Source organism: Podarcis tiliguerta (genome assembly GCF_965153285.1).
Source record: "Podarcis tiliguerta genome assembly, chromosome: 8".
NCBI lineage: Eukaryota > Metazoa > Chordata > Lepidosauria > Squamata > Lacertidae > Podarcis > Podarcis tiliguerta.
Window position 1 is genome coordinate 50,958,879 of NC_139541.1, and position 24,813 is coordinate 50,983,691.

General features: G+C 40.9%; 1 protein-coding gene and 1 long non-coding RNA gene across 2 annotated transcripts in view; both read right to left on the reverse strand.

The window, feature by feature from the left end:
- GARRE1 (granule associated Rac and RHOG effector 1) overlaps positions 1-24,813 on the reverse strand; it is a 53,807-nt gene that overhangs the window by 19,773 nt on the left and 9,221 nt on the right. Inside the window, exon 2 of the mRNA XM_083452837.1 lies at positions 2,922-4,243. Within this exon, the coding sequence (XP_083308963.1) occupies positions 2,922-3,404 (483 nt within the window). The 5' untranslated portion in view covers positions 3,405-4,243. The remainder of the gene's footprint in view (positions 1-2,921; positions 4,244-24,813) is intronic.
- LOC310684961 lies at positions 12,261-22,826 on the reverse strand. Its single transcript, XR_014515008.1, has 2 exons — positions 18,575-22,826; positions 12,261-18,534 (listed from the first exon to the last, which is right to left on the reverse strand). It is a non-coding gene; the product is annotated as an uncharacterized lncRNA (long non-coding RNA).

Here is a 24,813-nt window from a genome sequence, read left to right on the forward strand (position 1 = left end):
AGAACTCAGGGGCAGGGATGTAGGGCTAGGAGTCTCCCCTGTCTAAAATGTTGGGAAGCTGCTCTCAGTAGTAGAATACTGAGCTAAATGCAATGGTCTGACTCAGTACCAGGCAGATTTCTGTGTTCCTGTGCTGCTGAACAAAGCAGATTTGTGGACACCAGCTAAAGTGTCCATTGAGTGTTTTATAATGTAGCAATATAGAACTAGGATGAAATTCTCTCTGCTTCTTTTCCATCTCAGGGCCAATTTTATTATCTGTTACACAATCTGAATTGTGGCTCCATATGTAAGCAATGGATGTATCCTGGGGCCTGGATCCCTGCAGCATACTGGTATAGTGCTTGCCTCAAACTTTGTGCTGTGCATTCTGGGAACAGGCAGTACTGATACTGTGTACCTGAACATTTTATAACATGTCATGCAGCCCCAATTTAAAAAGACAACCCTGTAAGGGCTTTTGAATGTCATCATCTTGCTTACAACATGCTACCAAGAGAAAATAATAGGGAAGTAGGTGAACACTCTTGGGGGCAGCTTTAGACATCATGCACGTCAGAAGCATGAATGACTTGCACTCGTGACTATCATTCAAAGCTGCAAGATGCACGTCTCCCCGTATTTTGCAACACTACTTTCCCAATCCAGGGGGTGGAGACAGACAGGGACGGAAAGAAATACATACACATCTCCAGGCTTTGGACAAGTCATGGAAATGTTGTGATACAAGCGAGTACAAATGAGATACTTCTGCCTCATGCCACATTGAAATACACCCTAAGAAACAACAGAGGCTTACCAGGGCAAAAACTGCTTTTAACAGTGTTTATCACTTCTCTCTAGTTGAGAAATGAGTGTGCCAATGTGGTGACTGGAGTGCTGAAGACCCATATTCAAAACCCCACTCAGACTATGAAGCTGTTAGTGAACTCTACAATGTTCTCTAACAGCAAAAGCCCATCATCAGGTTGAAAAACTTGTATGTATATTTAGTTGAGCCAAAAGAATGTCCTGCATCTGACTACTTATGCATGTCCTGTACAGATGGCAAAGTAGCACATGTGACACAAGCAACTGCAGCTATGCAACCAAAATAAAGTGACACCTGTCTTTTTTACTTACTGCAGAAATACTTAAAGGCAAGACGATGTGACAGGAACACACACACAAAACCCCTCAAGATGTAGCTAACAATGGCAATCCTACTGGATAATTCAGCCAAGCTCACTTTCTTAAAAACACAAAATCCTTTTTCAAAACACATCAGCCAGAGCACAAGTTGGCTGATATGGGAGAAAGTGCTCTGAGATATCTAGGTTCAAACAGTTTGGGGCTTTAAAACGAAACACTAGCGCCCTAAATTTGGCTCAGAGGTGGACATGTAGCAAGTGATCCCCTTCTAAAACTTTGCAGATATGATTGGAATGATCTTCCCCAATTAAATTCCTAGCAGCTGTATTCTGAGCTGACTGTTGCTTCTAGGCAGTTTTCAAAGGCTGCCTCCAAAGGCATCCTGGCACCCTACTCTTCTAGAGGATTATGACTCTATCAATAACAGGTTGAATCCACACACACACAAACCCCTGCCCTGAACCAAAACCCCCCACATACCCACAACACCTCTATCTTGTTGGGACTGAGCTTCCGCTTATTAACACTCAATTGCAAATTCTAGACAACAGCTCAGCACTTCCACTACCTCACCTGACTAGGAGAAAAACAGCATACTGAAAGCACTCTATTCCAAATTCCCAGATGGCTTTCCCCAATGGCTTCATATAGATATCAAACAGCATAAGAGACAAGATGGAATCCTGCAGGACAAAGCCAGCCATGCTAACTAGAAACTTCCCAAGGGCATTCAGGAATACATTGGATTGCGTAAGCCTCCAAAAGTGTGTCATGTTCCTGAATCTCCATCCTGAATCTCCATGCTTATATTTTTAAACTCATTGCTCCTTTGAATGCCTAAGCTATCCATTAAGTGAATGGACTCTGCAGTACCATAGTTACATTTAGCTATACTCACCATGGTGCTTCAAAGATTAGATACCGGTTAAATGGGTTTTTACACCACTCTTCAATAAAGGCTTTCCAATCAGAATACAATAATCAATAGTGGTTTTTGAACAGTACCTGTGCTTATTTTATATACATTTAAGCTGCAATGTAATTCTCAAATACTTTATTTCCCTCTGAACTTACTGTTTACATTTTTCTTTACACCTATGTGTGTGTATACCTTGCCAACAAAAGATCACACTCCAGTCATCTGATGAAGTGGACTCTAGTCCACAGTTGTGTTTAAGATTCCACAAAACACTGTACATTTAAATGGCTGCTTCTCTTGTGTATATGAGGATTTTTTTCTCAGATTATTAGATAAGATATTGCAATATGCCATATCAATTCAATTTTTTGTTTTAAAAATATACGGCTGTCACTGTCATTTTAAGACACCAGGCAGACAATAAGTCAGGTGCAGATGTATAATTAATACTTTTTCTATCTTCACTAAAACAGCACAAAAATGGAATGGGCTCCTCCGGTTGGACATCTATAATACAGTTGAACCTTTGTTTACCTAACCCTCTGGTTACATAAACTTCGGGATGCACGCATGGCAAACCTGGAAGTATTTTACCGGGTTTCGCCACGCGTGCATGTGCAGAAGCAGTCCTCGGGTTGCAGAAACCTTGGGATCCAACTGGACCTCCGGAACGAATCCTATCCGCAACCAGAGGTACCACTGTACTTGTCCACTGGCTGTGCTCACTGAAGCTGACAGGAAGTGGAGTCCAACAGCATCTGGGAGGACCACATGTTCCCTATCCCTCGCTTAAACCTTCTCTGCAGGTCTTGCAGATAACAGGCAATTTAAGGAGATGGATAGAAAATCTGTGATATCAGTGTTAACTCACCTCAATGTCCTGTAGGCTGAATTCCTTTTGATCTTTAAAGTTCGCTGCTCCAGCACTCAGTTCCATGAGCATTTTTGCTATTTCTGGTTTTATTGCTGCTGTGAGTCGACTTGCTGCTTCCATGACATGTTCCTGCACGTCTTTCAGTTGCATAGCTGCCTTAGAATAGTGCGAGTTCCGAAATACACTGCTGAAAAGATCTGTAAGGAACGCGCTTGCACGGCAAAATACATTGAGTGCATCCAGATATTTGGAGATTCCCTGCTGGATGTCTGCAATTGGAGTCGCATGGTTGCAGCCGCCAGCAGCAGCCGGAGAAATCAGAGGGGATGTTGTGGCTGGAGATGCTAAAGGTGCACTCAGAGTCTTGCCTAGTTCTGGCACTTGATACTGCTGGTGTTGCTGCACCTTTTGCTTGGACCCGCCAAGCAAAAAGCGCCGCTTGTAGTCCATTTTACTTTCTTGTGCACTGCAGCAATACATAAGGAAGTACTTGACCAAAGGTTCCTTGAATTAACAATCCCTCCTCTTGAATTGCTCCCTTAGAAATAGATCTATGTGTAGCAGTAGTAGAGTATGCACATAATTTTCATAGGAGGCATTTCAAAAACAAAAAAGATAGGTAATTTGTGTCAGCAGTGAGAAAGGCAGCAGGTTTACTGTCTTTGTATTATTCAGTGTTCAAATGCAGCACTGCTGCTATTACAAACTATAATTGTAAAAGCTAGCTATGATAGTTTTTTAAAAATACTTTATTTTCCACTTAGCATTCTATTGTGTGCACTCAAGATACAATTTCAAAGCAGGGGGCAAAACAAAACAAAAAAACCAAAACAATCTGTTGCAGTTTTCCTGCCAACACATTTTTGACACCTGATGTTAACATTAATTTACACTGAAGGAACTTAATTTTTTCCAAAGTAATATAATAGTTAGAAACTGCTTCAAATAGTATTAGGAGGGGATGAGCAAAATCACTGTTCAACAGTGATTGTTAACAGAGACGTCTTTCTTTGAAGAACCACTGAGCCTTCACATCAGCAGATCTAACAGCTTCTTCATTTGACAGAGCCCGTCAGTCAAATCCGTTTGAGTTTCCCATCTTAATACTGAAAAAAAATATGGAAATTTGTTTCCTGGAGACTTTGCAAGTACACATTATTCAGAAAAACTGTTTTGTTTTTATTGCAAGTCTTTCCACCTTTCCTTCCGTGTGCTGAGGTAGTTTCCTTTTAACATTAATGAGTAGTGCTTTCAGGGAGCTTCTCTCGATTGTAGAGCCCAAAGGATGCAGAAATGTATTTAAGGCCTCTAGGTCATTCCTAAGCAGGGGAAAAAACAGGAAAAGATTATAGGTAAGTGAGCTGTTTTATTTAAGTGCTAAGTCCCAACTCTCTGGGAATAATTCTTTGGAAGTAAACTATTAGGAACACATCTGAACATGTTTATTTTCTCTGTGCTTTCATGCAGTCCCTTTCACTTACAAACCAATCCATAGCTTACTTATTAAACCATTCATCTACTTGTAATATGTTTAGTATATTTAAATGGGATGCTATAATAATGGATGTTAAAACAAAATACTGTACAGTTGTCTATTGTACTGTTAAGTACACAACCACTGCATAGTTTCAGTCCTTCTTGGATGGTCGCTCCCAGAGGGTAATACTTGGGGAGTGCTTTTCAACTCTGTGGAGCCTTCAGTGTGGAGTTTCTCAGGGCTCAATTTTATCCCCGATGCTATTTAACATTTACATGAAAATGCTGAGTGAGGTCATCCAGACCCCAGTGGGCTGTCAGCAATATGCTGATGACACACAACTCTATTACTCCTTACATCTGCGGGTAAAGCAGTGGATGTGCTGAACTGATGTCTTGCCTTGGTAAGGGACTGGATGAGAGCCAACAATTGAAGCTTAACCCAGATAAGATTGAAGTACTGTTGGTGGGTAGTTCCTCAGACCAGATGGCAGGGAGGTTGCCTGCTCTAGATGGGGTTACATTCCCTCTGAAGGAGCAGGTATATAGCTTGGGGGTACTCCTGGATCCTCTGCTGTCTCTTGAGGAACAGGTAGCATCAGTGGTTCAGAGAGCCTTCCATCAGCTTCAGCTGGTGGCCCAGCTGCATCCCTATCTGGACCTGGATAGCCTAACTTCTGTTATCTATGCTCTGGTAACTTCTAGGTTGGATTACTGCAACACATTATAAGTAGGGCTGCCTCTGAAGATTTTTCAAAAGCTTCAGCTAGTTCACAATGGAGCAGCCAGGTTGCTCACAGTGACAAGACAATCTGAGCATATTGCACCGACTGCATTGGCTGCCAATTAGTTTCTGGGCCCAATTGAAAGTGCTGGTTTTGACCTATAAATCCTTAAATGGTTCAGGACCGCAATACCTTAAGTACCGTCTCTCCCCATAGAAACCGGTTCCAGACATGGCGTTCATCATTGGAGGCCCTTCTTTGTGCGCCTCCTCCACTTGAGGTCTGGAGGGGGGCAACACGAGAACAGGCCTTTTTTGCAGTGGCTTCCCTTTGTGGAATGTTCTCCCCAGGGAGGTTCGCCTGGCACCTTCATTATATATTTTTAGGTGCCCAGTAAAAACAACCCTCTTCAAAAAGGCCTTTGGCTTATTAATATTCTACAGCATTTCAAATGTGTCTATGGGAGGGAGGTATTGTGTTGCTGTTTTGTTTTATTTATTTTCATGTTTTTATCCTGTATTTTATTCTGTGAACCGCCCTGGGATCTTATAAAAAAGGATGGTATATTAATCAAACAAACAAACAAAACTAACTAACTAAATGAGTAGAATTAGATTAAGGATACAAGGAAGGGTGGAGGTGCTGGTGCAGGCCAATATTTGGCCACTCTGTGATCCAGCAGAATGCTTTATTTATTTATTGAATTTATATCTTGCCCTTCCTCCCAAAAGGAGCCCAAGTTGACAAATAGATCCACAATTTAAAAACAAAAACAAAGCAAATACTGGTGGTTTTTTGTTGTTTTTTTAAATTACCCCTGCAGTTCAATTAAAGAAAGAGGAGGTGAAAGAAGGCTAAATTACTTCCAATAATGCAAAATATGTATTTCTCCCTCCATCAGCTGGGGTTTTGGTTTTAAAGAAGGGAACTCCAATAATGAATTTTATAGACAGCTAAATATTTGTGATAAAAATCTGCTTCTTTTGCTGGCTTGCCATGCTCACAACAAATAGTCAAAGGCTTCTCTTTTATGAAGATTTTTCAACAGCACTACTGACATTAGTCTTTCAAAACCACTTTAACGGAAAGGTATGAACTCTTCCCTTTGCCATCTATAATATACTCCACCCCAGCTTGAATTTAATTTAATGAATTTATACTCAGCTTTTTGAGAAAATCCTCAATAAAGTGGCTTACAATATTTTAAAATACAAATCCATTTCATGCAACCTTTTAACACAGTCAGTACAGTGGATGCTTGGGTTGTGAATGTGATCCATGCAGGATGCACGTTCACAACCCGCAGCGGGGTGTCTGCGCATGCGCAGGTTGCGATTTGGTGCTTCTGCGCATGCGCGGCCGCCAAAACCCAGAAGTAACCTGTTCTGGTACTTCCGGGTTTTGGCGGGTCCGTAACCTGAAAAAACGCAACCTGAAGCGTCTGTAACCTGAGGTATGACTGTAATAAATATTAAAATTATCAAAATCAGGATAAAATAAATTAGGCATACCCACCCTAATCAAAAGCTTTTGAAAAAATATAGGCTTTTAAAGCCTTCTTAAATACTGAGAGAAATGGTGCCTTCAGGCTCTTTGTATTTGTTCTCCATAACTTCAGAACCACCATCAGAAGGTCCAATCAACCCTCATCAGTCTAATTGCCTTTACTGGCAGGCACTAAAGCAAGGAAGCCTTTCTAGATCTTAAGGTATGGGTCAAACAATACAAGATGATGATGTCTCTCTGCAATACACACAGTGGAATATACACATAATTTGGAAACAAATTATTTAAGTAGCGTGCTTCCCAAAGTAATCACTATAAGAGAACCCCTATTGCAAATGGACAACATTTTGGAATAGCATCGCTTCATAACATCTTTCAACAAATAGCATGTTACTAAGCATCTCATTACATCACATCATCACAGCTGATCAGTCTAGGGGTTTCTACTATTGTTGATGCATTATCTTAAAAATGAACCAGTTATTTTTATTTCTTCATTTTCATGCAATTCTTCAGCCCACATATATTTCTGTTTCACATTTACAATTGTTAGCCTTTTATACCAAGCCAACTTCCTCTGATTGTGTTGATGCAAATGGGTTTTTCTAACACTTAGCTACTGTAATAAAAGATATGTAACTTGGAATAATTTAGAAAAATCAAACAAAAACACAAATCACAAAAATCTAGAATGCATCACACAACCTTTGTAGTATTTTCTGCATGTACTTGCAAGGTTTGGAATGAAATAGCAGTAAGTAAATAAATAAAGTATGAATACGAGCATAGCAGTGCTTAATAGGTCTTATCTGCAACGACCACAAACAAAATGCTTAGAAACACCCTTCCAAAACAAATAGCCAAAAAGTTGGGACAGGACTTATATGCATGTGGCTGTAATAGATAAACTTCATGACAAATATTAAAAGGTAGCTGCCAACATCAATCACATCATTCATTACAAGTCAAAAAGGAAGGCATCGACATCAAGGTTTCCCAAATGTGATGAAGAATGCCCATCTATTTGTAAATCATCCTGGGATTTTGTTCAGACAGGATAGCAATCTCTACACAAGATCGCAATTGATCTTCCCTTCTAAATTATATAGCAGATTTGTCAGAGTATTCATTTCAGCTACCTTCAAATCCCTCAATTGTTCTTACATATAAAGTGAACCTTTAGATTTTGCTGTTCAGCAATTTTTTTTTTTGCTGCTAATAATAAATTATAAATAAGTGCTTTATGCTTCACCAAGATGGTTCATTTAGACTTCTACTAAGAACCATTTCCAGGTTTTACTAAATTTAGGCATGCCCTATCCACCATCCCTATTCCCTGTTTCTGGGGATTATTATCCACCCAGACTGGCTGGGGCAACCCAGTCAGATTGTTGTTGTTACTACTGCTGCTGCTGCTGCAGCAGACTGCTCTTTCGTTATTATGTACAAGACTCCTCAATATGGAAGGTTATGCCTCAGGATATGGACTCTAAACATCTCAGGTCCAAGCCATGATTCAATTCCACAATGTGTTTGCTTGGTGAAAACTCGGTTTCTGTATAAGAAGTTCCAATTTAAGAAATACACGTTACACACAACCTTAACTATTTCTTCTCTGCTAGGACAACAAAGGGTTCTCAAACACTACGACAAAGCAAAATCAACACTTGCTTATCCTCAGCCCTGAAGACAGCAGACACGCATGCCTAGGGTAGGCTTTAAAATTGCCAAAGAAAAGTCTTCTGTGAAGCTAAGAGCCTAAAAAGTCAAGGTTGCTGGGCGACAGCACTGCGTTCTATAACAAGTAGTCAACACAAGGCAAATAAAACCACTGCTTTAGATTTTTAATCACAAAGATTTAAAATCAAACTTCTAATTTTCTAATTCATAGTTTTACTGATAAAGTATGCATGGTAATTGGGTGCTGTAACAACAAAAACAGATACAATTTCAATCTGACTTTTATAACTGAAAGAATATTTGTGGGCAGGAGAATCTGCTTTGATTTAATGCCATGGACAGATCACTATATGCTTAGGTTGAGACTCGCAAAGTCAGAAACCTCTGCAAAAAACTCTCAAACCTCTGCAGAAGAGGGGGAACAATCAACATATTTCATCCCCAAAAGCTTATGGATCCTGGTGTATTCCAGATGTCTTATAGAGGATTTTCCATTGACATGTCTAGCAGTCCAGAACAGTAAAAAAGGAAAAAAAAACATCCTTCATAAGATCACAAATGATAAAAAATGCAAGGGTGCATCTATTCTAAGAATCCAAGCTGCACCATTTTTTTTATAATGGGGAAACGAAAAAAAAGAGGTGGAAAAGCACAATTTCCAAACCCACCCAGCCAAGTGTACTATGGTAAAAACGATTTTCTCTGTGTGTGAACCATTTGGAGCTGCTGAGACCTCCCCTGGGCACTGGTATCACCTGAACATGCCTAGGGAAGATGGGTGTAGGAGATGCTCTCAGGACGAACAGCTTCCCACACACGTGTTATGAAAAGCCACCTGCCAGTGCAGTTTGAACCCCCTCCTTGATCAAGCTATACAAAGACATCCCTGCCTTGGGTCTGCAGACATGACAGAAAACAGCATGCAGAATGAATGCTCTGCAAACAAGACAAAGAGCCATTTTCTTTTCCTGTACATTCGCCAAAATAAATGGGAGCTGTACAAGCGTAGTGTTATGCACTCATAAAGTTCCTATGAGGCATTGGCTTGGGCTGGATCCCAACTTGTTTGAGCAGAACCCCCCACCTCCAGCCAACATTATCTGAGCCATATGAACTGGGTCTAAAATAAGATCTCGAAGTCAAAACACTTTGGATCCTACATCACCTGAACCAGGCACTTCATGGATTGGTTTCTCCAGTAACAGCTGGGCAGAGCAAGTCTCAACTCCTGCCATCCAAAGTTCTGTGCTGCTAGCACAGGGTGGTCCGATGTGTGGCCCTCAAGGCTTTTTTGTGGCCCTCAGCAACATTTGATACACCCCCACTCCAAAGCAGGGTTGAGGACTCTGACAGGGTCCTAGGGTCTTCCATCCTCCTTACCAAAGCATAGTTAGTGCTTTCCCAGCTTTGGGAAGGAGGTCGGAGGGATCTAGGATCCTGCAAGAGCCTCATGCCTCCTTCCCCAAACTCAGCACCGCACTTAGCTGGCTTGGGAAGCCAGTGGGAAGACATGGGAGGCACCAAATTTTGGCCTCGTTCTCTGCCCCCACACGACAAAGAAGTGTCAAAGTACTCTTGCAGCCCACTTGGTATGAAAAGTTGGACTGCCCTGTACTAGCACAAAGGCTGAGGCAGTTAGGAAAGATGTAATTGCCCATTTAAGAGTTATTCTAGCCTGATATTCTGATCCATTTAAGTCTGTTAAGAAGCAGAGGAAGAAATTACGTATTTGCATATATTTTTCTTTATTGCAAGTCGCTTGGAGACAGTTGGGTGACAAGTGACTAATAAGTTTAATAAACTAATTAATATAAAAATCAGTAGTTCCGTGCAGGCTACCAAGTAAAAAAGCAAGTCATTGCTGGCATAAACTATTGCCAAAAGTCCAGTCCTCCAACCGCTCTGTCTTGATTTTCCAAGCAGCCACATCCCATTCCTATCTCCAAACAGACCACAACAGAAGATCCTACTCTGGTGCTGCTGTAATATACTGCCCAGAAAAAAATGCTTTTAATTCTGTCTGAGGACTCATGACTCCAGCAGCCTCAATGCCTGGGCCTTATGAAAAACCCCAGAACTATCAGGATCAAGATCATTAGATGCAGCAACAACTATAGTCAACATCCCGCACACAAGCTTCCTGATACCCACTTCATTAAGGGTACTAAAATACTCTTTTATGAATAATTAATGCTTGAATTAGCTCCCTCCCTGTACCCTCCCCAGCCACTGATTTTTGTATTGTGTCTGTTAGACTATAAACCCACTAGGACTTTAAAAAACAACAACTTTGTAGAGCATCTATAAAATTTTCAAACACATTCAAAACTCCAAATTTCTCCCTTTAGCAGAGGGCTCTCACAATACCCCATGTAGTGCTAACATCCTACCCTCATGTTATGGACAGCAAGAGCTTTGCTTTCAGGGTGGAGAAATATTCATGCTCTCTTGTTAACAAGCTGCACAGCACCCCTGGAGAAACAGAATACTCACCTTTGCTGCAGGAAAAAAGGGTAGCTTTATTGTTTGGAACTCTGAAAAATGCATAGCATGTATGAGCACTCTGGTAATTGAAAAGTGCAATGCAATGGCACTCAGTCTCTATACAGAGATTTTTTAAAAATCGAAACATAAAGATGCAAATAAAAATGGATGTCGACTCTCCACCATTAAGTTTCTTCTGAGTTCTTTCAACCATATTTTGTATATAAAACCATATACAGGGGACACAATGTTCAATTTTTCTGGAACTTCACAAAAAATTGAATGAGGAGAGAAAGGCTAGTAATAGAGACAAGCTTCCTTGTCTGATACCATGAATATATGTGTAAAAAATGACAAATTTCATTTGCAAAAAATGAAATTTTTGAGCAGCTTAGGTGAGGTGAACACATTAGCTTACTAGGACTTGCATTCCACTCATTTAGAAGGCTGAGTAACATTCTGAACAGAGCACAAGGCTCTCTCAAAGCACTCCATTATACTCTCAGTCGTGGGGAATGCCAGTCATAACTCATTTGGAGAAAATTTCAAGAGCCTGGCAACACAAGTTGAAGTTGGAAAATGTCTTGGAAGGCCTTGGTTTTTCATACTATTCTGACCTGTTTCTCCACCTAATAAAAGAATCCACACTCAAAACACACATCGGAAGAAAGCTTCCCATAAGAATCAGCATGGCTTAAAAAAGGGAACGTGAGAAAAGCTTCATATGCAAGGTCTAAAAATCACCAGCTTACTAAACTATAGCCAAAGAGTGACTTAGCTGATGTCCAAAAAATTCTTTAAGATTTCAGTAATATTCCAAATCTAGAAGAGAGCAAGCTTTTCTGCCAGTTTCAACAGTGTGGCATTATGAATGAGATTTAAAGGCAGGGAGAAAGAGTGGGAAGGCAAAATAATGCTACTTGTGCCTGTGTCCCTCAACAGATTGCAATCATAGTTGAATCAAACTTCAAGTAGTCAGCAGCCAGGACTCAAGAACATTCTGAACTCGTATCAAGAACACACATTCATCAAGCGCCACTTGACAGCCATCAGGCTTCCCCATTTATAGTCCCTGGTCCTAATCCCCCTAATCATACACCTTAACTGGTTTCTTCTGTGTGAACTGGAAACACAAGCAGAGGGCTTATGCACTGAAGCTGCTCATAACTAATCATGTTATATTAACTGTTTGACTGTACTAGTGCAGAGCAGGAACTAAATATTGAACAAAAACTCCCTGCACACTCTTAACTAGCATGTGAGGGAAAAGGCAAGGGGACTAAATACTTCTGCCTGACATGTTAGTTTTGCATGTGTATTAGCTTTGAGGGGGCTTGTTTCATAGAATTGTAGAGTTGGAAGGGACCACAAGGTCATCTAGTCAACTCTCTGCAAAGCAGGATTTTTTTTGCCCAGCATGGGCTTTGAACCCATGACCCTATGAGCCTCATTTTTGTGCGTGTAATTTATTTATTTTTTTAATGTGGGGAAGCATGCAGTCCTGACCCTACAATCTGACATTGTATATAGCCCAGAAACTGATACATCACAAGGGGTTGCTGATCATGTGCTTTGCCACTCAAAGCAAAGCAGCTGAAGTGCATAAGAATGGAGGGTGGGGGGCAGCTCTGCCAAAAACTCTTCACTAGGCAGGGCATGGGAAAGAGATACCTGCCCATGTTTCAACAGTTGTATGCAGAATAAGGAGAAAACTCTGCCCAAGTCACACTCAGAGAGGGGGAAAAGGGTGTAGCATCCTTTGCCTGCATCTCTGACTGTGCAGCAAGTGTTAGTGTACAGAGACAATGTTGTCAACCCTTCAGCTGTTGTCCAATTCAAAAATACAGCTCCTTTCTAAAATTAGTTGCCAACCAAGTAAGACACTGAGCTTTGGGGTTTCAATTACACTGATGCACTTTAAACAAGGCTGCATCTATTCTGCATTTCCCCACTCTTCCAAATTCTGCACCAAAACAATCCAAATTCTACAATCATATTCAAATTAGTGTGCTCACATGATACAGACATTTATATTTTTTCCAACAACAACAAAAATAATAATGGTACAGGCTAAGAGAAGGGTTAACGAAAAAGGTTTGATTAGGAGGGATAAGAGGGTCTCAAATTAGCAGCCATTACTGGACAAAGGAATGAAGTCCCATCCACTTTATGGCTATGAAACTCAGTTCATTCTGGCTTTTGGTTTTTCTTTTGCATCAGACTCTGCCAGGCCTCCTTAAGCCTCTCTGCAATCATAAAGGCTAGTCACCTGCTTTGTAAGTAGCAGATACCAAGATTTCACACTTGCTCAGCACTTCAAATTGTGGAAACCACAAGACACCATAACTAGTGACTTGAGTGAAAGGAAACAAGGAAAATTAGGAGCCATTGCTTGGATTCTATACTTTGTACAGGCAGTGGACGTTTTGTGCACATCCAATTGACATGCAACCACCAACATGTGTGGTGCTTTTGGCCCCGGAAGGCCCCGGAACAGGGCTGGGGCAGAACGGGCTTAAGCACAACCACTGACACACACCATGGCCCTGCATATGTTGCTGAACTATAACTTTCATTGTCCATGGCCACTGATCATGCTTGCTAGAGTTGATGGGAGTTGTAGTTCAGCAACATCTGGAAAACCAATGATTCCCCAGCCCTGCTATTCCTGTGACTCAAGGGCAAACTTGATGATATGGAACAGCAAAATGTCTAACCCCCAAGTTGCCTTGTTTCCAATATGATCAAAGATGCTCTCTAACTTTTGTGCAAGCAACTCTGCACAGGTTGTGAAACCCAAAACTGCTCAAGCAGCTAAACCATAACTAGTCAGTTAGATTTTTTTTCTTTGCAAATCTGATTTGTTGCCTTCCCCAAATAAATATACATATGCTTTGACATTTTATTTCATTGGTTAAAAAATTGTCCAGAATCTCTCACTAAAATTGTTTGCTAGACAGCATGTCTGAGCTTTTTAAACTGATTGTGGAGGAGAAAAGCTATTGGCAGGGTACTACTACTACTACTACTACTAATAATAATAACCTGCTGTCACAAGAGGCACTGGTGGCCATCCAACTTGGAAGGCTTTAAAAGAAGATTAGACGAATTCATAGAGGACAAGGCTATCAGCAGCTGCTAGTAGGTTTTCCCACAGGAATCTGGTTTGTTGCTCTGAGAATAGGATGCTGGGCTAGATGGGCCATTGGCCTGATCCAGCAGCTCTTCTTTTGATTAAGACACTTGCTAAAATGCACTAGGGAATTCAAATTTATCAAATTCTCGTTTGACACTGGCTTGAAAGCATAATGACAAAGGATGTGGGAGATCCATTAATGGTTCTCCTATTGTGCTCCCACTCTGCAAGAATGAGAGCCCTTTCCTGGCCTGCTTTATATTAGAGCACCAGCATCAGGGTGTGTTCCTCCACCCCCATGTGTTTTCCCTTATCCCCCCCCCCCAACAGTTTCTGTTTGCTCTACAGGAAGGAAAATATAGGTGACAGCTACTGTATTTCTCCTCACTATGATCAAACAAGAGTTTCAGAGTCGTTAGAATTAGATGCCCCCTTTCTCCAGTATCACTGCTCTAATCAAAATCAGAGATTAATTTGGCCCCTAGGACTCAACCTTTCTTGGTTTTTGCCCTCCTCCCCTCCTATTTTATTTACACACAACTGAAAAAATAGGCCAAAGTAGTCCTAATTAACAATAGTTACTTCTAAGTAGCTATACTTAGGGTCAGGTGGTTAATCTTTTAGACATATCCCTAGAACACAATGTACTTTTAAAAGTACCTGTTGGTATTAAAATTCTGTATTTCAATTTGGCTTTGATATGTTATTGCATAACTGGCTTATTATTTTTTATCCTCTTTAAACTACAATATGCACATTGTTCCACAGTTCTACAGCTACGGTTGGAGTCTCAGTCTTGTTTACATGCTCCATTATCCTCAAATAGCCACCCCTTAATTTTTTATTGGGTTGGTCAATCAAATGTTGGAGACAGACACTAGTTTTTTGAGAAAGCTGAAAGAAATTCCAAAGAGGGATCACTGCATCTATGTCCCGCTTTCACCTTGGGTTAAGAGACACTGTGCTTTTCAATTGTTTCCAAAACTTGCCTAATAACGTCTGACTAGAGGCAGTGGTGGGCTAAAAGAAATGTGTACACACATCATGGGAATCAATGGCCACATGTGCACAAGCCCTGGCTTAATAAACCATAGTGTGCACAAGATGCATGTTAGTGGACACAGACTGATCACTCTTAAACCATCATGTTGCATTTGAACCCTGGATTGTGGTTCACTCTGCACCAACAAACCAGGAGTGGTAAGCAAACAGCAAATCATATGTTAAGGTGATCCGTAATCTCAGTTCAGATCCAACACTGAGCTATATCAATTCTGGTTTGTTTAGCCATTCACACAGGGGAGGAGTGAAGCAGCATTCAGGATGTGTGCATCAGCAGAGTTCATGCCTTACTGTTACATGCAAATGCAGCTAGAGTTCTCTCTCTAGCCATTTTCAGCTCTTTAAAGACTATTATGTCTCATGTCAAGAGACATGAGTTGAAAGAGAACACATGGGAAAACCAGAGATTCTAGACTCAATCTCTCCTATCTCTCCATGGGATCAACAGAAATGGGTTCACCTCTGTTCTAGAGAGAACAGTGAAGTATATCCTCCAACATGCAGTGACCCCTGAAAGACAAGCAACGGTAAGGGTTTAGCTGAAATGCACTAGATACCCATCCCTGGTCTATGCTGCAGGTTTCAAAGTGGAATCTGAAAATGAAACCGCAAAGAACTAACAAGCTGTTTTCTACCTATGCATTCTTCTGGCACTAACTTGGTGAGAGGATGTCACTTCAATAGCCTACTTGTGGCACACAATGTTCTTTTACTTACTGAGGACAGGGGTCAGTCACACTAACCCCAAGCCTTCCTTGGCAAGACCAAAAGTATCCAGAGCAACAAGAAAACTCCAAAACAAGGTACTCCTTGACTACAGTATATAGGGAGAAAATATGAGGTTAGGAAAAGGAAAATCTTTCCTTTGATGAGTGGGTATCTTTAAATCTACAGACTGCCCTATCCCAAGAACTTATTACAGTAACATCACTTCAACTGTCTAAGCTTTAATGAGTTCATGAATTGATCACTGGGATTCCTTTCTGGCAGAAAGCCCAGTACAAAAAAGACCCTACAATAAAATGCATCACAGGACTATGCCATGTTCCAGCTTCTTTTTTAACCCAAAGGACTTTGCATTGCTTTCTGAAATGAACTTGCATCTGTGCTCATGTGTGCTGGTTTATCTGCTATTCCTAATGCCTCACATTTGTTGGGTGCCTGGTAATAAACTTTGCACTACACATTTTATTATATATTTAGCTTCTTGAACAAGTCTGTTAAGTAAATCCAATAAAGTGAGTTATTCTTGCTCAACATCTGTGTACTACACAATTACATGAGTTTACCTCCCCTCACTTTACTTGCTTCCTTTCAGTTTGCCAAGAAACCTCTGCAGCACGTGTAAGCACAGGTACTTTTATCTTGTACTTCCTCCTATACTATTTGCCCAGTATGGTCTGTTCCAATCAATATTCCTTAACTGGGACTCATTTAAAGGTACACTACTTGATCACTCATATACTTTTGGATGATTATCAGTTAAGTTTGCATATAAAATAAATAATTATGAAGTAAAAAAACATTGTTTTGAAGTCATAATTAGTGAACATAGTTATTAATCAACAGTCAAAGGTTATGGTACATTCTGCCTCTTCTATTTCACTTTGATTAATTTATTTAAAAATAAATGCAAGTTTGTATTTTAAAACATATATAGGGAAAAATAAAGCCAAAACCACACTTTGTTTAGAGAATATATGTGCACATTGTAGAAGGTTCTTAGAACAAACATTCACCAAGAGGAGGGAGAAAAGGGGAGTGCCTCTTAAGAGTATACAGTCGTACTTCGGAAGTCAAACGGAATCTGTTCCGGAAGTCCGTTTGACTTCCAAAACGTTGGGAAACCAAGGCATGCTTCCGATTGGCTGCAGGAACCTCCTGCAGCCAATTGGATGCCACCTAAGCCATGATGGATGTTCGGGTTCCAAAGAACGTTCGCAAACCAGAACACTCACTTCCACGTTTGCGGCATTCAGGAGTCAAAATGTTAGAGTCGCAAGGCATTCGTCAACCAAGGTACGGCTGTACTTACAACCTGTATGTTTACAAGTGCCAGTATGGGGAGGAGGGGAGAGAGAAGAGGTTTGCAGTCTAATTAACTGGGTATACCTTTTTAATCTGTCTTTAACTGATTAGATCAATCAAATAAACATCAGAGCACTAATACAGAATGATTTATTTTTCTTTCTTTAATGAGATTATTTTCAAATTCATGCGGTTCTTGTCCTATTGCTTGAGCATCAAACATATAAGAATTGAGGAACTGCCAAAGAGCAGGGCACACCAAGGCAATACCTGCAGACAAGGTTTATTTAACTGAACACATTTATTTCTAATATTCATCACAAAGAAACAGAAGAAGCATTGAAGAGTATAAATTAAGATTTTCATTTATTTATTTGTAAAAAGAAAACCAGGAAATACAGCACCATCAGCAAGTATAGTGCTATAGTGAAAAATGAAATACAACCCTACAATATAACTGCATCTGTTCCAGCTCAGAGACAAGCAACTTAAGGATTTATTTCAGGTATTTTAGTCTACAACACTTCACCAAATGACCTTAAACACAGACTAGTATCCAGGAATAACCGAAGGAGACATAGAACATGACTAGACACCAATAGCACCCAGCTAAAAATCTTTCCAGCACGTCAATGAGCTACACCATATCCTGGACAATGACACTTTCCATTCACAGGCCTTGAGTGTTAGGCCTGTCCATCCCCTAACCTTGGGTGGGTGGGTGGGTGTTGTCTGTCTGCTGTGTGTGTATACACAAGAAAGTGTGGGATTGGCATGCAGTCCTCTAAGGGTTTTGACAACACTGAATGTGATGCTCAGGCTGCAAAATGTTAACCGCTCCTACAACGAAGTAGGGGTGTATGGGGTGCTAAGGGAGGGGTAGAAGCTTTGGGGGGGGGCACGTTGTGCTTCTTCTGGGGTAGTTTGTCCACCTTTGGTCCCTACCCTGCACTCAGCTCTTACCTGTGGCTCCTAGAAGCTGTCAGCATGTGACAATGGTCACACCCCAGAAACGACTTCAGCTGGCCAGTTAAACCAGGTGAGGATAGATGATGGGTCTAAAACCCTCTGAGTTAGGGACTTCCCCTGCATACGAAGACAGGCTACAGCAGATTGAGTGAATAAGATCAATAGTGGGTCCAACTGTCAAGAAGGTAGTTCCTTGCATGTGCTGAAGAGGGAAGTGAAAACTCTGGTCCTAAGCCTCCACTGCCTTGCAGGATATTTTTGGGAGAAGGGCTACACAAATCCAGAGTTTATTTGGCCTTACGATGATTGGATGGTGCCTTGTATGCTTACTTTCGGCAACTCCTACAGCCAAGCTAGTGCCAAATGTATTGCTCTGCTTTTCTTTGGACCACATCAGTGAGGCTAAGAGAGGGTTTTGTCATCTCTGCAGCCCAAGACCTCAATACACACTGCCAGGCTCGCTACCTGGGGAAGTCACTTCAAAGCTGCTAACAAAGCAGTTTGGCTTCACTCCATATTGTCCTCCTATCCTCTTAAATGTTTCCTAAAGGAATTGTACCACTACCAATATAAAGGAATTGTACCACAATATAAAGGAATTGTACCACTACCAATATAACATTAAGGAAATTCTGACTGTTCATTCCAAGATGATAGCACAGGATGATCAGCATTGGACCCTGAGCCTGAAGAGGAGTTATCACTTCTAGAATTATTGCCATCATCTGTAGACCATGGAATATGCGCAGAATAAACAAAAGAAACAAAAAAAATCTGGTATTGTGTCATCATGGACTGATGCAGACTGGTGCAACCAGAGGTGATATCTTTAACAACACAGAAAAGAGAGACAAGGGCAATTAAAAGTCTACTGAATGTGATTGCAGAGGCAGAGAATCCATGTTGACTATAAAATTGCCTTAGTGGGAAACCAGCAGCACCAGCAAACAGCACAGATTCCCTTGGGAGGTTGTGGACTCTCCTTCACTGGAGGTTTGTAAGCAGAGGTTGGGTGGTCATCTGTCAGGGATGCTTCAGTTGAGATTCCTGCATTGCAGGGCGTTGGACTAGATGACCTTCCAACTCTATAATTCTATGATTCTTCTCCAAGAGTGATAGAGCAGTTGACACTGGTGGAAGAGTGGTGAGCAGTGTCAAAACTAGATCAACCAAAGCTGACTTTGGTGGCAAGATTAAAGGTGGACAAGACAATACCAAGTATCTGATAACAAAGCTAAAAAGCATGATGCAACTACAGGAATGGAATTGTTTTCTTACTGTAAGGAAAATTTTACTGCTGAGGCAGTAGACTATGGTAGCTACTCCTGGATTAGAACCTAGAGGATTCAAGGAAGGAGATGTCTTCTAGTCATGAAGTAGACTGCTATGTTATGAACTTTGAGACAAAGAAAATCCTCTGTGTTACAACACGAAACAATCTGATCAACAAAAGGCTGACTCTAGATTTAATCCTTCGAATGCCACTAGGTTCACGAGTGAGTAGAGCATTTCATCACAATCAGATGTCAATGAACGACATTCAACTTTACACCCCCTTCCCCATAGACAGAGTGCCATGCATGATATACAGGATTTTCAAATGGACAGACGTCCCCATCAAAGGAAGAAATATTAATAGTAAACAATTACATGGCTTTTGTTTATGAATTAAGAAAGAATTGATAATGTTTCATAAATATTGCCAATACATTATTAGCCCATGTGTTGCCTTATGTTATGAACTTTGACAGACCCATCAACATGGAAAATTTCTATAGATGTAAAGATTGCCCTCCATAACCTTGAGTGAAGTGTATTCTTCCAAAGCAGATATAGTCAATGAAGAAGGCATTTGAAACAATTATGAGAAGAAAAATGGGATTTTCTACACCTTTACTTTGAGGATCAGATAATGTGTTCCTCGGAGGCTCTACCAATATTGGGGTGAAGCAAAGATGTGGGGAATTTCTAGTGCTGCATAGTATCAATTCAGAAGTGGAGCTACTGGAGTTATCAAAAGTAGTAGTCGACCAATATGGGTCAGAATAGAAACTTACGTTGCTGGTGGAACAGGAGTCTTGACAATCATGTAGCATTTTGACTCAGATACTGTTAACTTGTATTGTCAGTGGTGTAGAGTAAGTGGTCTCATTTTCCATTCAATCTGGTGTACACTATTATTGATGTCTGGACCCCTTAAAGTCCAATATCTTCTAAGAAGTGTTGCATCCAGACAGCTTCAAGTCCCTCCAGGAGAAGATGTCAATGATTCTCTCCAGGTTTGGCAAAACAAATATAGTAGTGTGAGCTTTCCAGCAATGCCTGTGAAGTTCTACTAGTGTCTGGGCTGACCTGAGATGACCTCAAAGCAAGAAGCTTGAAACCATATGTCTCCATTGTGCCATTATTGCTTAGTAAAGCACAAAATATGCTGACAGGATTAAACTTTTTGAACTTCCAAGCAAAACAAGGCTGTTTAAGCCCATGACACTGGCACCTTTAAAAACAACAGCCTATGAGCCATATGCAGATGACAAAAATTGAGGGGGGGGAGTTTTTGGCAAGACAGACCTGCCAGTAACAATACCCAATAGTATATCTTAGAGTGCTGAATGGCACTATTTAGTGGGAAGAAATCCCAATGAAAATCCGTGTCATTATATATTTTACATGGCTATTTGTACATATTTAAATGTTTTATATATGGATGTTTTATGATGGCCTATACAGTGGCACCTCTGGTTGCGGACGGGATCCATTCTGGAGCTCCGGTCAGATCCCGAGGTTTCAGCAACCAGAGGGACCGCTTTTGTGCATGCGTGCGCAATGACAGACCACTTCTGTGCATGCGCTGAAGTGGTAGAGCGCTTCTGCGCAAGCAGCAAAACACTTCCGGGTTTGCTGCCTTCGGAACCAGAAGTAGCCGAGGCGCTACTGTACTTGTAATACCTAATAAAGGTTTGGCGAAGTAAAAAAAGAAGAGTAATATCCAAGATTTCAACCTTGTACCGTTCAACTTCTTAACCAATCAGAAGAGCAGAAACTTCTGCAACGTTTCAGGTTTCCTAGTAACTACAATTCTTCTCCCTTTAAGTTTCAGTTTCCTAGGCTGATCTTTTGAACCCCTTTGCCAAGAACAGACTCTGCACAGAATACAACCATATTATAAATTATAAAATAAACACAAGACAGCTGGACTGGTCTATTCAATCACACAAAGTTATTTTGAAACTAGAACTGTTTGTGCTTAAAAAAAAATCACAGATAAATAATAGTTACAAACCCTTCATAATATGTTGCTAAAAGTATGCATTTCAAAGCCACCAGTTCAGTAACTTGGCTTTGATAGGTTGGGTGGTTTCCCCAATGCAATTCCCAGTTAAACTTAGCCTTACAAAAAAGTCACAAAAACAGACAAAAGCTGTGAACTTTCCCTTAATAACAGTGTTGCTACAGTGCTTATCTTGCTTACAAGGAATTCATCATGCATCATTTACTGTGGAGTGGTTTTTTAAAACTGTTTTAATGCACACAGCTTTGAGTATCATGGAGAGGAATATAAATATTTTAATTTAAGTTTGGGTAGTTGCCAATTATGTTGGTGCAATACAGTGATTGAAACAATGACTTACAGCAATAGTAGGATAAGTATACATTAAAAAAATGAACATGAAGCAAAATGAAGTGACTTACCCAACATATCAATTACAGTGGTACCTCTAGATGCGAACGGGATCTGTTCTGGAGCCCCGTTCGCATCTAGAAGCAAACGTAACCAGCGACGGCACGTCTGCGCACGCACGCATCACTTTTCACCACTTCTGTGCATGACGTCATTTTCAGCGTCTGCGCATGTGTAAGCAGCGAAACCTGGAAGTAACGCACTCCGTTACTTCCGGGTTGCCATGGAGCGCAACTCAAACACACTCATCCCGAAGCACATTCAACCTGAGGTAAGACTGTACCTTTATTGGGGTTCTTATGCCTGGCTCTTCATAAGTCCCCCCCCCCAAGTATTCATCTTTGTAAAGAACATTGACACCGTGGGGAGAGCATTGCACAGATTAGGGGGGTGCATTACGGAAAAGGCCTGTTCTCCTGATGCTATCTTGGCAGCTGCTACAAACATTTCATTCCTCAGTGGCTGCCACCTTAGAATTCCATGCACTCACCTGCATACATTTCTTTGTCACCTATGACTACCAGACAACTACTTGAATATAGGGTGAATTTAAGCTTAACTCAGGGGTCCTTGCCCTTTTTGGTCCCAAAAGCACTTTTGGAAATCTAAGGAACTATAATGGGCACAACATAATATCCATCTCATGGAAGAAAAACTGGTATGATCAGAATACATGCAAACATGCAAAATACTTAACACAGCTACCAAAACAAAAACACAGTCAAAAAAAGCAGGCAGCACCTCCCAATAAACAGGCAACATATTAAAAAAAAACCTAAGACCTCAGTTTTGCGAGACTGGGAAGGACAGGGAGCTTTGGCAGGGGCCAAAGGGAATGTCTCTGAGAGTACAATATTAGGCACCGAAGGCTTAACAAAACAGCCTTATAATGTGCAATTTCAGTCAAACTCTAAAAATGGGAAAGAATCTTCAAAATGAGCAAACATAAATTAGGTACTGTACATCAAATTAGGGTTGCCATTTCAAAGCTTATAATGAATGAACTGTAGCGAAAATATTATGTTCATTTTTCACATGGTCTAGTCTTTCCCCTGTTCCCCCCCCCCCTCATATTCTTAAGAGGGTCTCTTATCCAGTCTTCAGAGAGTAGCTGGAATTGGGGAGGCAGAAAAGGGTCCTCCTTTCCTTCCACTCTGCAGGTTTAATCTGAAATCTTAGGCACAGTACTGCACCCAGAGCTCAGAAAATGCTTGCGCTAATGAAATTCCCTGTTGCAAAATGTGCCTAGAACAATGGAAGTTTTGAACACCGCCTCACAGTGATGTTGAGGATATAAAATTAAATAACCACTGCATGGCACTCCCAAGTTCCTTAAGAGAAAAGGTTGTATATGAAACGAAATTCATCAGATGGAACTTTCCCCATAGCAGTGATGTAACGTCAGAGAACACTTCATCTGATGGATTTCTGCCTAGTGTGCAAATGTTAAATGCATGGGAACAAAGGTGGCAACACTACATAATGTGTTCAACAGGTACTATTCTGGTGTTAATGCATGCAAGAATACAAATGACCTGCACACCTTTGCTCCAAGCACGATGCAATTACTTCTCCAGATGACAGAATGCCAAGTATTTTATTTTGTTTCAGCGTTAAAACATGCCTATTGTGCCACCTCCCACTGTGATCAAGCAGATGAGTCACTTAATGCAGCCTCCATGTTGTCCTGATGAAGTTCCCCAGGCATGGCTTGGAAAGACCCATCTGGAGAGATGCTGCCAGTCAGTGTAGAGACACTACTAAGATTGGCATTATATAGCTTCCTAAGTACATATGCTAACAAATGCAGCCAGACATGGCCTCCTCTTTCTCAGCAATGTTGCCTATGCTGAAGTACCAGCCAGGGTCTTTTTGCTCTACAGGCAGTGGGGAAACGTCAACAAAGCACTATGACTAATAGCATGATCCTGTGCACACCTTTATTGGCAATGAGCCTCACTGAACTTAGTGGGACTGTCTTCCAAATCAGTAAGCATATAAGTCTGAAAAAAATGTTTATTAAACCAAGCACCTCCCAGTCTAGATTGATAGGGATGTGCTGGCAGGGTCAACACCCACTCAACCCCACAGCCTCCTCTGTTCAAAGTAACTGTGAAGGGCAAGTTCCTGCAGCTATTCTCTTGCGAGCTCTACAGATTTGAGTTGAGCCAAAAGAATGTGAAATGTTACATTTCCAATTTGCTGAAACATTAGAACTGTGGCGGGATGCCTATGCAGGGACTTTAAAATGGCACTGCCATACCCTCTCTCCCCCACATCTTTTTCTGATTCATGAACCTCTGGCCAGCATAGACAATAGGTCAAAATAGTAGCAAATGAAAGCCCCTAAGAGCTTGGTCTGTTTGAAATATCAATTACTAACAGCATGGAAATCACAGGTGTAGAAAGAACACTGACTGCATGGCTTGTGCCAGTGTTGAAACTGAAACCACACATAGCTATATACATACATGTGCTCAAAGGGAAGTTAACACAACAAATACTTAAGAAATTGAGATAACTGAAAAGCAGTCATTTTCCTGGTATGGGCTGAGAAAACTGGATTTGGCTTGACAAAATATAATCCAACCTACAATACCCTCTTTCATCTCTCTGGACTCTGTTGCAAATATGGACACTTTATTAAAGTCTACATTCCCATGTCTACATTTTGAATAATCTAGCCGTCATTTTCTGGCAAGTAGCCATTCTCCAGTTCCAACAAAATGAAAGTACCGGTATGTAGCTAATGCTTACAATACACAACTACTGGAAATGAGTAAAAGTTGTGTGCTTTCTTCTTACAAAGCAGGAGGAGAATCCGGTAAAACCATCACTATTTGCATCACATAATATTCTAAGCAATTTATTGTGCAACTCTGAAATGTGCTGGCACAGGATCAAACACATACAGCCCTGTGGGAATGTTAATAAGCAAAATAAAAATAATCCATTGCTCAGAAGAGACCACCCCACTTTCTCCTGTTCACCCCACAGGATTCCACTGCACAAAGAACTGGGAACAACTCATGTGAACCATGCTTTCCTATTTCAGGTCAAAATGGAAGCATGCTACCATTTTAGCACAAATGTGCCCCATTTTAAGTAATTGGCTAGGGACGCAAAACTGCACACACACGC